Source organism: Prionailurus viverrinus, chromosome D2 (assembly GCF_022837055.1).
Source record: "Prionailurus viverrinus isolate Anna chromosome D2, UM_Priviv_1.0, whole genome shotgun sequence".
NCBI classification, from domain to species: domain Eukaryota; kingdom Metazoa; phylum Chordata; class Mammalia; order Carnivora; family Felidae; genus Prionailurus; species Prionailurus viverrinus.
Genome location: NC_062571.1, coordinates 38649096 through 38662740, shown reverse-complemented (window position 1 = coordinate 38662740; position 13645 = coordinate 38649096). Strand labels below are relative to the sequence as shown.

The window sequence follows — 13645 nt, the reverse complement described above, 5'->3', positions numbered from 1 at the left end:
TTTTAATCTGGCGGTCCCTGGCTATCCATTCATATTTTGGGGAGTGAGACACCAAACACCGATTGGAAATGGATGGAGCCTGTTGGTTGATGGACTTCTCAGCCCCTTGATTGAGCTGCAAGGCAACGTTTTCATTGAGGAACTACCAAATAGCCCTGTCAGTAATACTTTTCTCTAGGGAGGCTTGGTTTCTCCAGGGACATATCTTCCACTCTCAGTCTCCCACCCAAAGTTGAGACCTGCTTCTCAGGATTCTGGGATGTGGCCAGGGAAAGGGACTAAGGAATCACAGTCATGGTATATACAGACCTCATGCCCTACTTTACAGTCCTCCCTCTCTGTTTGCACTTAGGATCCCTCAGTCTAGAGCTCTCTAATTCCGTATACTGGGACATAAAGTCTCATCTTCCACAGGAAAATACTGGTTTTCCATCAGGTTTCCTTATCTCCAACACATACGTTGTCTCCAGCATCTGCAGAAGCTGGCAGTATAGTTTCTGAGCATTTCCAGACTCATGGGTCCTCATTTCCACAGCCACTCTTAGGTGTCCCTTCCCCACCCTGCTAAGCCAGGTGCCTCTCATCCACCCATTTTCTACATATGTTAGCGTTGGGATTATTGACCATGTGTAGTTCCCTCAAAGGTGGGGTTTTTCTGTGTTTGGGGAGGATTTCTGAAGAAGGAAGGGGGTGTGGGCAGAAAGGTATCTGAGATGATGTCTTAGAACAAGAAGTCAGATGGCTCGTTTTCCATTGCTGACTTTGTCCAGCTGCTTTTTGGTATTTAATATTGGTCTGCTGTATATTATAGTTAGTTGGGGACAGTACTTGCTCCCCACTGGGTTGTAACGTCTCTGACAGGATTCAGTGAGTCTTGGTCATTTTGATGTAACTCTCTACAGACTGATACATTTTTATTTAATTGGGTCATGATATATTCTTTCAAGGTATAAACTGGTTTGTATATAGTGGGTTGACTAACATCCATGGCACTCTCTTTCTGCTCTACCTGCTGACTATTCTGCAGCCAACCGTGGATTCTCCATCGGGATTGGTGACGTCACACCTGGTCAAGGGTTGCTAAAGGCCAAGTATGAGTTGCTGAATGCTGGCTATAAAAAATGTGATGAATACATTGAAGCCCTAAACACAGGAAAGCTGCAGCAGCAGCCTGGTTGCACCGCTGAGGAGACTCTAGAGGTGAGTCTGCTCCTCGGGTGGGTTAGCCACTTCATGCCCACAGGGCTGTGCTGCAAGCCTGAAGAGAAGGTAGCAGAAGGGAGGAGGAAGTAAAGGCAGTGCCTTTAGCCCCAGGTCAGCCCTGTGCGACGTGTGTGTTCTCGTTTAACAAGGGGAGGGCCTTCAATCAGATCCTTTACATCCCTAGCAGCTTTCACGTTCTAGGTGGTGAAAACAGGGCCATCTGTTCACTTGACCACATGGGGCTGCTCTTGTTCCAGCGTCACACTTAGGCCCCTTCTGTAACTGGTACTCACATGCTTGTGCCCTTTCTATTTCTAGCATCTTTGGAGTAAAGACTAGCAACCGCAGCTCTTTAAACGGATGGTCTTTGAAGGAGCACCTAGCTGGTTCAGTCGGTAGAGCGTGCAGCTCTTGATCTCAGGGTTGTAGGTTTGAGCCCCACATTGGATATAGAGATTACTTAAAAATCAAATCTTTAAAAAAATAAAAATCAATGGATGGTCTTCAAAAGAGACTTGGGCACAGAAGAGGGAAAATTCATATCACATGCTTATCTGCTTCCCCTGTCACATTAGAAACTAGGTTAGCTGAGAACGTGCCGAGCAAGGGTCAGAATCAGAATGAGGACCAGCCTCTGGGAGCTCTGCATTCTGTCAGGCAGCCTGGGTCGGCAGTCTGACTGCACCAGGATTTCACCTGGCTTTCTTCTGTCTCCCCTGCAGCCCATGGCTCAGAGCTTTAACTCACCTAAGTGTGGAAAAATGGATAAGCAATAAGAAATTTTCTGATGACATGAATTTTTTGTGAAATAGGAAGAAAGCAGAGTTGTAGGCACCATTCACCATTAGCTCATTCTTAATCTCACTGAGTCTTTTAATTTATTTTTTTACTTTTTAAATCCCAGTTAGCTAGCATATAGTGTAGTAATGATTTCAGTCATAGAATTTAGCGATTTATCATTTACATGAAAACCCAGTGCTCATCCCAACAAGTACCCTCCTTAATGTTCATCACCCATTTAGCCCATCCCCCCACCCAATACCCCACCAGCAACCCTCAGTTTGTTCTCTGTGTTTAAGTCTCTTATGGTTTGTCTCCCTCACTCTGCTTATCTTATTTTTGCTTCCCTTCGCCTATGTTTATCTGTTTTGTTTCTTAAATTCCAAATGAGTGACATCATACGATTTTTATCTTTCTCTGACTTATTTCACTTAGCATAATACACTCGAGTTCCATCCACATTGTCGCAAATGGCAAAGATTTCATTCTTTTTGATTGCCAAGTAATTGTCCATCGTGTGTGTGTATGTGTATGTGTGTGTGTACATACACACACACATACATATACACCACATCTTTATCCAGTCATCAGTCGATGGACATTTGGGCTTTCCATACTTTGACTATTGTCAGTAGTGCTGCAATAAACATTGGGGTGCGTGTGCCCCTTCGAATCAGCATTTTGTATCCTTTGGATAAATACTTAGTAGTGCATTTGCTGGATTGTAGGGTAGTTCTATTTTTAATTTTTTAGGAACCTCCATACTGTTTTCCAGAGTGGCTGCACCAGTTTGCATTCCCATCAACAGTGCAAAGGCAGTTCCCCTTTCTCTGCATCCTCGCTAACATCTGTTGTTTCCCGAGTTGTTAATTTTAGCCATTCTGACAGGTGTGAGGTGGTATCTCATATTTTCTTGATGATGAGTGATGTTGAGCTTCTTTTCATGTGTCTATTAGCTATCTGGATGTCTTCTTTGGAAAAGTGTCTATTCATTTCTTTTGCCCATTTCTTCACTGGATTATTTGTTTTTTGGTATTGAATTTGGTAAGTTCTTTATAGATTTTGGATACTAACCCTTTATCTGGTATGCCATTTGGAAATAATCTTCTCCCATTCCTTCAGTTGCCTTCAGTTGCCCATTCCTTCAGTTTTGCTGATTGTTTCCTTCACTGTGCAGAAGCTTTTTATCTTGATGAGGTCCCGGTAGTTCATTTTTGCTTTTGTTTACCTTGCCTTTATCAAGTAAGAAGTTGCTGCGGCTGAGGTCTTTTGCCTGTTTTCTCCTCTAGGATTTTGATGGCTTCTTGTCTTATTTTTAGGTCTTTCATCCATTTTGAGTTTGTTTTTGTGTATGGTAAGAAAGTGGTCTGCGTTCATTCTTCTGCATGTTGCTGTCCAGTGTTCCCAACACCATTTGTTGAAGAGATTGTCTTTATTCCATTGGATATTCTTTCCTGCTTTGTCGAAGATTAGTTGGCCATACATTTGTGGGTCCACTTCTGGGTTGTCTATTCTGTTCCATTGATCTATGTGTCTGTTTTTGTGCCAGTACCATATGATTACAGCTTTGTAATATAGTCTGAAGTCCGGAATTGTGATGCCCCCAGCTTTGGTTTTCTTTTTCAACATTACTTTTACTATTCGGGGTCTTTTCTGGTTCCATACAAATTTTAGAATTGTTTGTTCTAGCTCTGTGAAGAATGCTGGTGTTATTTTGATAGGAATTGCATTGAACATGTGGATTGCTTTGGATAGTATTGACAGTTTAACAATATTTGTTCTTCTGATCCATGAGCATGGAATGTTTTTCCAAAAAGGAAAATTGTCAGAATTGTCTTCTTCAATTTCTTTCATAAGTTTCCTGTAGTTTTCAACATATAGATCTTTCACTTCTTTGGTTAGGTTTATCCCTAGGTATTTTATGGGTTTTGGTGCAATTGCAATGAGAGCAAGTCCTCTTTCTGCTGCTTCATTATTGGTGTATAGAAATGCAACCAATTTCTGTACATTGATTTTATATCCTGCGACTTTGCTGAATTCATGTTATCAGTTCTAGCAGTTTTTTGATTAATCTCTCTGAGTCTTGAGAGAGAGAGAGAGAAATGGATGTTCCTCACTGGCACTTACCTAGGAATTTACTTGAGGCTCCAGCAGCATTTGTTTTTAGTGGAACCATGACTCGTAACTGATTTAGCACCCTCTCTGTGAGCTGAGAAAGGACACCTTGTGGATGAGCTCATGGACTAGAATATTCCTGTAGAGTCACCTCATCACACGCTTAACTTGTGGGAATTCACATGTGTGCTTGGAAAGTAAAAATAAGAAGTAAATTTTAGAATTAGCATAAACAGTTTTCCATTACTACATACTACACGGTAGCTTCTGTTCCTAAGTGTATTTGGGCCTACGTGTGCATGTACAGTTGATATGTATACAGACATATTGTAGAGGATGCTGTACACATGCTATATACTTTCTGCCTTAGGGGCCATTTAAAGGATTTTTCAAGACTTTGTTACTAATCATTTTTACCTTAAACACTGATTTGGAACCTTTCCTTCCTCATGGAAGGTTAGGGTCTTTATATAAGGCATATTGATCTTCAAGAGCTCGAAACCCTTTCTCTATTGGAAATCTGACATCTGGCTTAAATTTTGTCAGATTTCATTAAATGTCAGGTTGAAAAAATAAATAAATAAAATAAAATAAATAAATAAATGTCAGGTTGAATGTTGGTAATCAGCAGAGTCCTCATGCACCTCGCTTTTTCCCTCCAGGCTCTGATCCTGAAGGAGCTGTCTGTGATCCGCGACCACGCGGGCAGTGCCTGCCTCCGGGAACTGGATAAGAGCAATAGCCCACTCACCATGGCTCTGTGCGGCTCCAAAGGTGTGCGCTCCTCCACCAACTGCCCTCATTGCATTCTCTGTATGGGTTGACAGGTTTTCTCCCAGAAAATGCAGGAGTAATTTCAGACCGTTCATTTATAAGGGTATGTCTTGGGGCACCTGGGTGGGTCTGTTGGTTAAGCATCCGACTCTTGGTTTCAGCTGAAGTCATGATCCTTGAGGCTTGTAAGTCAGAGCCCCGTGTCCGGCTCCATGCTCTTAGCACAGAGTCTGCCTGGGATTCTCTGTTTCCTCTGTCTCTACCCCTACCCCACTCGTGTCCTCTGTCTCTCTCGAAAAATAAATATATGTATATTTAATATATAAATATGTACATATTAAAAAGTATATATAAAGGCATATATTTTTTTATTAAAAAAATTTTTTTAATGTATATTTATTTTTGAGAGAGAGGAGACACAAAATCTGAAGCAGGCTCCAGGCTCTGAGCTGTCAGCACAGAGCCCGACATGGGACTCGAACCCATGAGCCGTGAGATAATGACCTGAGCTGAAGTTGGACGCTCAACCAGCTGAGCCACTCAGGTGCCCCAGAGCATATCTTTTTAAATCCTAGGTATAGAAAGAGAATTATTTACATCTTAGACATTTAACTCCTATTTTTTTTTTATTTTTTTAAATTATTTTTTTTAACGCTTATTATTGAGAGACAGAGAGACACAGAGCATGAGCAGGGGAGGGGTAGAGAGAGGGGGAGACACAGAATCCAAAGTAGGCTCGAGGCTCTGAGCTGTTAGCACAGAGCCCGACGCAGGGCTCAAACTCACAAACTGCGAGATCATGACGTGAGCCGAAGTCGGTCGCCCAACCAACTGAGCCACCCAGGCGCCCCCCTATTTTTTTTTAATTTTTTTAACGTTTACTTAATTTTTGAGAGACAGAGACAGAGCATTAGCAGGGGAGGGGCAGAGAGAGAGGGAGACACAGAATCCAAAGTAGGCTCCAGGCTCTGAGCCCACGTCGTGCTCTGTGCTAACAGCTCAGAGCCTGGAGCCTGCTTCAGATTCTGTGTCTCCCTCTGTCTCTGATCCTCCCCCATTCATGCTCTGTCTCTCTCTGTCTCAAAAATAAATAGATGTTAAAAAAATAAAAATTAAAAAAATAATAAAAAATTAAAAAAGCTTTCTAAATTAATGTATTTAGTGATATGGTAAATGCTTTAATTTCATAGTTGTCTAGGACCTAAAGCGTTAAGTTTCATGGTACTGCATTCAGATTCAAAACCTCCATGCTTCTATTTCTGTAAATTTTTTTGGCAGAATAAAGTCCAACTTTGCTGCTTCCCTCCCGCCCCCTGCAGTGTTCACCTTCCTGCTCCTGATGAGCATGCCCCCCACTTTCCCATTCCTGTGTCTTTGCTTCCCACTTTTCCACTTTCTTTGGAATCTCTCCCCTCATCCCTTCTTATATCCACATTGTAATGTCCTCCAGAAGTTCAGCCTGGTGGCAGACTCTTCCCTGCAAGTCTTTGCTCCAGCCCCAAAGTGCTTACACTCCCTGCTGAGCCCTGCAGCTCTCCCTCCGCTGTTGTTCTGTTGCTGAGGGCTCCACCCTGTATTATTCTCGTTCTGGCTCTTACTGTCCCTAGACCGTGAGCCTGCGCTGTCATATTTCTGTTTTATCCCATGGATCTTCTTGTGCTTAATTAACGTGGTTCGGTAAACGTTACGTTCCTGACCTGTTTCCCCAGGTTCTTTCATTAACATATCACAGATGATTGCCTGTGTAGGACAGCAAGCCATCAGTGGCTCTCGAGTGCCAGATGGCTTTGAAAACAGGTCCTTGCCTCACTTTGAAAAACACTCAAAGGTAAGTAGTAGTGGTTAAGACAGAACTTTGGAGGGCAACTGTGGGGAGTGCGGAAGAGTATTGGGAGCCCTGTGCTGCCAGCGCTCCCAGAGGGGGCGTGTGTGGGTGGGCTCCTCTGGGGCCTTCCCTCTCCAACCCCTACAGAGTCGTGTGGGAGCCTTGTTAGATTTGCTGCTACCAAACTTGATCAATGCCCTCTTGTTTTCTCTCCAAGAGGGAGGATTTCAAGGTCCTTTCCAATAATCAAAATCTATAGATACCTCATGTCTGATCAATGTGTGATTATGGGAACACTGACATCAAAGTATGGGGATTTTAAAATAGTGATAATATGAACCACACTAAAACGACCAGGAAAGTCCAGATTTTCCTCTCGACTTCTCAAACTCGGTTTTTAAATGACCTCTGGGTTTCAGTGGTGCTGGTGGTTTGGGCACTGGTATAAGCAGAAATAGACAAATCTGTGCTAGGCTTCTTATGGGACTCAGGACAGACAACTTTTAAGTCTAGGTGAGGAACTTAGAGTAGGTTTGGTCACTCAGCTTCTGGATTTGGAATCAGCTCTTATTCCCATTAAAGCACAGATACTGCAGCTGCTCTTATCCTATGGGACTGTGGGGTTTCTGTCCAGCCACACGCTGCCCCCCCCCCCCCTCCCGGGGAGACAGGACTGCTGTACTGGGAATGTGTAGGTATTTTCTGTATCATACAGTCTGAGGAACATTTTAGGGACTCTGTCCAAGATCAGAATTCACTAGAAGTCAGAGAGCCAAGTGGTCACTGGAATGGTGCCCATCTGTGCATGTCAGGCTCAGAGTTCTAAGGGAGCCTGACACATTTAAAGGGGAGGCTGGGGGCATTCAAACTGCTTGGTCCACTTGCCTGCCACTGGCACCAGCACCAGCACCTGCCCTGCCTGGGAGCTCACCCTCCTTGTCTCTGGGAAGGATGGTTTATGCCAAGTTCTTTCTCCTTTCAGAAAGGGCGTGTAAAGTCTGCCCCTTCATAAGCGTGCATTGGCCAGGTATATATAGTCTAAAGGTGGGGCATTTTGTGATTTGAATGAGGTTTGAAGTTGTGGACCTTGAAGGTTTTTTGTCTGGCTTTTCTTTTTTCCCCACCTCTCTTTAGCTCCCAGCTGCCAAAGGCTTTGTGGCTAATAGCTTTTATTCCGGTTTGACACCGACCGAGTTTTTCTTCCACACAATGGCTGGCCGGGAAGGTCTAGTCGACACAGCCGTAAAGACTGCTGAAACGGGATACATGCAGGTAATTTGAAGAAATGTAGGCCATTAGCGGCAGAGCAGGACAGGGTTCCGAGGATTTTGACTGCTGAGTGTTTACATATTTTGTACATGAACTGTCACGTATCGAGTCTTAGTATTTAAAAAGAATAATTGGGAAATGCGGGAGCCCTGGAAATAAACAGCATAAAAAGGTAATATGTTCACTTCATCCCTTATGCCTTAAGTGATTCAGACCAGGCCAGGGCCACACTCACCAAAGCTGTACTGAGAACGTGGACTGGAAGTGTATCCGGGGACACGTTACTGAGCCTCACTGGGCCTCTGTTTCCTAATCCATGAAGATGTGGATGACAGTACCTACGTCCCAATGATTGAGAGGACTCTGCTTCTCACTTGGCAACTATTTATGTAGCCTCTTGTTTTTTAATTTTAACTGACTCCGAGAACTTACTCCGGTGCCTGCAGGAGGTCTTGGACACTTGGAGGGATGGCTCTCCATCATATGTGCAGCTCCGGGACAGTAGGCTCAGGGCGACAGGATGAAACTAGAGGGCTTCCTGTTCCCATGCTTCTCAGACCGCCATAAAAATATCCCTAATGGCAGACAAGTAAGAACACATCCCGACTTCATTCTTCCTTATATAAGACCACAAGCAGAGGATTTCATTTCATTCCCTGATTATCATTTTCTCCTCTGTCTTCCATGACCTGTGTTTGCTTTTATATTTTTTCAATGTTCCTATCTCCTTATAACATCAGATAAAGTCAAATCTCCCAGTTGCTAGGCTGTGAACTTGCTGTGGCTTTGAGTCCCCTTTGTCCCCACTGTGGATCCCAGTTTAAGAAGCACAGCCCTTTGCAGGCTGGGAAAGCAGAACTGATCAACCAGAGGTGTGAATAAGACAGGCAGAGCAAACAAGGTTGATGAAGGTGAGAGCAGACTGGAGTCCATAGAAATAGCTATTTCCATAAATATGTGTGTGTCCTCATCAATACTTCCCCTTTTCATCATGTTTTGGTGGGAAATTGCCCTTCAGTTTTGGAGTGTGCTGCTTTTGTCAAAAACCCAACAGACTGTGAAATGCTTTTACCACTCTTGCCAGAATGTCTTTTGACTGTATTTTTTTACTTTACCTTTTTGAAGTAGAGAGGATGACTTTCCCAGAGCAGTGTGTTAACTTAGAACAAATTAGTTCTGGCACGAGGGATTTTTGTTTTGAGGTTGCCTGGAGGAAGATTTCTTTCTCTTTAATTCACTGCACCACCATCACACTGCTGGCTGGAGCATTCTACTGGTGGAAGGTTCTCCCTAAGCAGATGTGAGAAATGGCTGCTGCCTGCTGGTTCAGACACAATGCCATCCCTGTTCTCTTTTCTTCCCCCTGGGTCCCAGAAGGGGGTATGCACCTGAGATCCTCTGTAATTCATATTGAAGTCCACCCACAGGGGTCCTGGATTCAGTTGTGTTTAGAAATGTAAAGCTGTTGCATTAATTTATACCTTAGGGAGAAAGAGAGGGAAGGGGCAAAAGGGCCTAGGAAAACAGTTAGTGTTTACAGAATCCTTTGGGGGTGATGGGCCTTAAATTACATGTATTCAAAAACACACTAAAGCACTCGAGGTTGGGCATATTCTGAATCCCACTGCACAGGCTTACGGGTCACTTCTGGGCTTGCTGTTCCAAAGGGCCAGGGGACTCTTTTTTAAGGGATTTCTAATAAAATATTTTAAATGATGAAAGTGCTGGTAACCTTGAAAGTTAGCATTGCAGATCTCATCCCCTGCACATGTGACTGGCCATCTCAAAGCAGCTGAGCGTTTGTTTCCTCTCCTCCTCTTCCTTCAGAGAAGGCTTGTCAAGTCCCTTGAAGATCTTTGCTCACAATACGATCTGACAGTCCGAAGCTCTACGGGTGATATTATCCAGTTCATTTACGGGGGAGATGGCTTGGATCCTGCAGCTATGGAGGGAAAAGATGAACCTTTAGAGTTCAAAAGGGTTCTGGACAACATCAAAGTAAGATTTAGCATTATATCTGGGGTTAGAGTGTTTCCAAGGACGTGTGTTTACAACGGAGGCATCCTTTGGAGTATCACACACAGTTAATACTCGAGTTATATCTATCCAGCCACCGGTAGTATTTTTCGTCTTGTGTTACCCTGCATAATTTCCCCAAATTTGAAGGAAAAATATTTTTTCAATTTCAAAGTCTAGTATTGGTAGTAATCCAATGCCAACAGAAGAGGGCTTTGGTTTCTATCTAGTGAAGCATGTTACCAGCCAGTGTTAAAAGTCGTGGGTGTTAAGAAGCAAGCTTTAAGCTTTTACTAAAGCACATGCTTTAACTAGGGGTATATTTTAAAAAACCTTTTTGAAAGGTAGTTTGACAATACTAATCTCAATTTATATGTGGGTGTCTTTTGACCCAGCAATTCCACTTATAGGAATTTGCCCAACAGAAATGACTTAAATGTACCAAGAATGTTTTTCTAGCACCTTTTGCCCATATATTAGGGTAATATGCAGCCTTTAAAACTTTGGGGGACTCCCGTGAGCTTTGGGGTAGGGGAGTAGTTTCACTCCTGAAATGTTTGGGTTTTTTTTTTTTATTTTTTTGTTGTTGATTTTTTTTTTTTTTTTAAACAGCAATACATAATTTCAGTGCAAATCTGGGATGGGGTGAAGGTTGACAAGTAATGGAACGGTACCCACTGAATCAGTCACACTCACTCTTTATGTGAGATGGAGTGGGTTTATCCTGTCTTCAGAATATAAAATATGCTTTGAAAGAAAAAAAAATCATAGATTGGTGAGAAAAAATCATGCTCACTCTGAGAAAAGTCATTTTGTCTCTTGTAAATTTTTTCATTTAATCCTGCCCCCACCCTCAGTCACCCCCATACACATCACACTATTTCCCTTTGATACTTGAGGCAGTCTTCCCGTGTCAGAGCGAGCCTGCGCTGAGTAAAAATGAGCTGGTCCTGACCACGGAGTCAATCATGAAGAAGACGGAGTTCCTCTGCTGCCAGGACAGCTTCCTGCAGGTGAGCTCTCTACTGGTGGGAGCACCCAGCTTGGCCATCAGCAAGAGATTGTTGCCCGGTGCCGGCAGATGGTTTTTATAAGCGAGGGGTGGGGGCTATGGGGTGGAGTGTGTTAAAAGTGTTTTCTTTGTTAAAAATTTCAGGAATGGCCCAGGCAAACTCTCAGCAGCCGACATGAAGAATTCGTGTCATGTCCTTCTTAGTGTCTGTCTCTCACCCAGGTGTCACCCTGCTAGAAGAAAAATACTTCCTTTAGAGAACTATTGTTTTTTGTTGTTGTTCTTGTTTTTTAACCTTGTCCCCCTATCGACCCCTTTACCTGCTGTCTCATCTTGCAGACCAGCTCTTCCCACAGTAGTTGCGAATCCTGGTAACTTAAGACTTCATTTTTTTTTTTTTAATTTTTATGTTTATTTATTTTTGAGAGATAGACAGAGCATGAGCAGGGGAGGGGCAGAGAGAGAGGGAGACATAGAATCCGAATAGGCTCCAGGCTCTGAGCTGTCAGCACTGAGCCCGACTTGGGGTTCGAACTCACAAACCGTGAGATCATGACCTGAGCTAAAGTCAGAAGCTTAACCAACTGAGCTACCCAAGACTTCCATTTTTAAGTAATCTCTACACCCAACGCAAGGCTTGAACCCACACCCTGGATGTCAAGAGTCTCACGCTCTACTGCCTTAACCAGCCAGACACACCTGGTGGTGGTGGTATAAATTGCTCTTCCTGTTACCATAGTGTGGATCAGTAGTTCGTGGAGTCAGCCAGCCTCCTTTTTCCAGAGAGCTGTTACCTTGATAACCTCTTAGGGCTTTGTTAGTTTATTGTTTTTTTGTTTTTTTTAATTTCACTGACCTGCTGGAGCAGCTCCTTCCTGTTTATTATCACGGTTATGATCAAAAGCAGAGGAATACAGAAGCCAGTAAATGGTTGCCTTTGTGTGCCAATGGGTGATTCAAATGCAGCGCAAAATTGGCAGGAATCTATCCCTTTCAGTATATCAAAAATGACAACAGTCATGTGAAACTGAAAGAGTATTCTAATCAAGTATGCCCTTGATTCTTTCTTTTCCTATGTTGAGGTGTGAAAGGCGAAAAAGAGACTTCCAGATTTCAATAAGTTTAAATCCAGAGTATGGTTGGGCTGGGTGCCTTTGTTTGTGGTTTTTCCCAAATTTTCATTTTTTTTTTTAACAAATTAGAATTGTGATTTGGTGTTTATGCGTGATTATATTATATTCACCTATTTACTATTCTGTTTATCCTCAAAGACCTTAACTGAGACAGGCTATGAGAAGTACAACGAGGTAACGTGCTGAGCATGCTGGGAGTGCTAAGCTTAAGGGGTGAACTTGGCAGCAGTCCGGCTGTTTGCCCGCCCCGGCAAGCTTCCGCCTCACTCCCGGCACAATCGGCTTCCCTGCTCATCACTCTGGCTCCCTTCTTGCCTTTTGCAGGGTTTTACGGGTGCCTCCCTGACCAGGAGTGTGTGCGTATTCAGTGAGCACTCCTAGCCCTCAATATGGCACACTCCCTGCAGATCCCGGGGACACCCAGATGACTGTGTCCTTGCCCTCTGCGGGCTGACGGTCTAATGAGCTCAGGTCCAAAATCCACTGGCCGGAACCCGATTTATCTGAGGCCACGGAGGCCACTCCTGAGTGGCACGGAGCCCTGGCCGCCCCAGAGGCTGCTGCCGGTGCCCACAGTTGTGCTGCGGAGGGTGTGAAGACGTAACTGCCGCTTAACCGTGTGATTAATTGCCTGCCAGTTGCCGTGTTGTGAGTTCTCTTTTAGTATGCATGGGTTCATTCAGTTGAGTTCTTAGTAGCTTATTTCAGTTTTCATTTCTACAAAATGAGCCTTTTTTTTTTTTTAAACCTAACTTTCAGAATATCTGCCCTAACTTTTGTGTAAGGAAAGTCATTCCTTTCAGCAAAGGCACTGGAAGCAATGTCCATTTGGGTGGTAGCTGAAAGACTCCTCTCCAGTGCTTAAGCTGAGCAATGGTTGTAGGTGTGTGTTCTTTTACTCCTGCGTTCAGAGTTTCTCACAGGTGAAAATCCACGGGTCTGCTCAGCCTTGGGCTCTCCTCCGGTTTCTCTGTGCCGCCAGGTGGGGCAGCCTTTAACAGCTGGCACAAGATGACCACACCTGGACCGAGAGGGCTTTCAGGAGCTCTCCCTGAGGGCACACGAGCACAGCTAGACGAGTAGGCTGGGGGAGGAAATCACCAACGTGAGAGAGGCTCTTCACGCTGAATGGCGTAGCAGGAAGACGAGGCCGTAGCACGTACTCGTGCCTTTGCACGCTCCTGCCGTCGAGCAGAGCCACGCCAGGAGAGATGGTTCCAGTGCCCTCTCCGGTCTGGTTCCCTGCTCTGGTTTGCAGGAGCTGACTGTCTAAAAGTGTAGTCTCAAACTCCCAGTTAGTGAGTAAATCTGGAGAGCTTTTTAAAGAGTTACTTAAAATTTTTTTAAGTTCTTATAAATTGATAAAAGTCCTTTCTGAGTAGAATGACGATGGGGCACAGTACTCCTCGTGTATCCCACGCTTGGTCGAGGAGAAGGAAGAGAGTTGGCGCACAGGAGCAGTCGTCCTGAGGAAGCTGCATTCGTGAACGGGGAGCAGCCAGAGGGCGGTGGATCTCC

The 13645-nt window shown here is 44.1% G+C and overlaps 1 protein-coding gene across 1 annotated transcript in view; it reads left to right on the top strand.

The window, feature by feature from the left end:
• The window catches only part of POLR3A (RNA polymerase III subunit A), a 54973-nt gene that overhangs the window by 28551 nt on the left and 12777 nt on the right, over window positions 1-13645 (top strand). The window contains exons 16-21 of the mRNA XM_047824915.1: window positions 1028-1200; window positions 4761-4872; window positions 6582-6700; window positions 7832-7969; window positions 9794-9964; window positions 10882-10995. Of these exons, the coding sequence (XP_047680871.1) occupies window positions 1028-1200; window positions 4761-4872; window positions 6582-6700; window positions 7832-7969; window positions 9794-9964; window positions 10882-10995 (827 nt within the window). The remainder of the gene's footprint in view (window positions 1-1027; window positions 1201-4760; window positions 4873-6581; window positions 6701-7831; window positions 7970-9793; window positions 9965-10881; window positions 10996-13645) is intronic.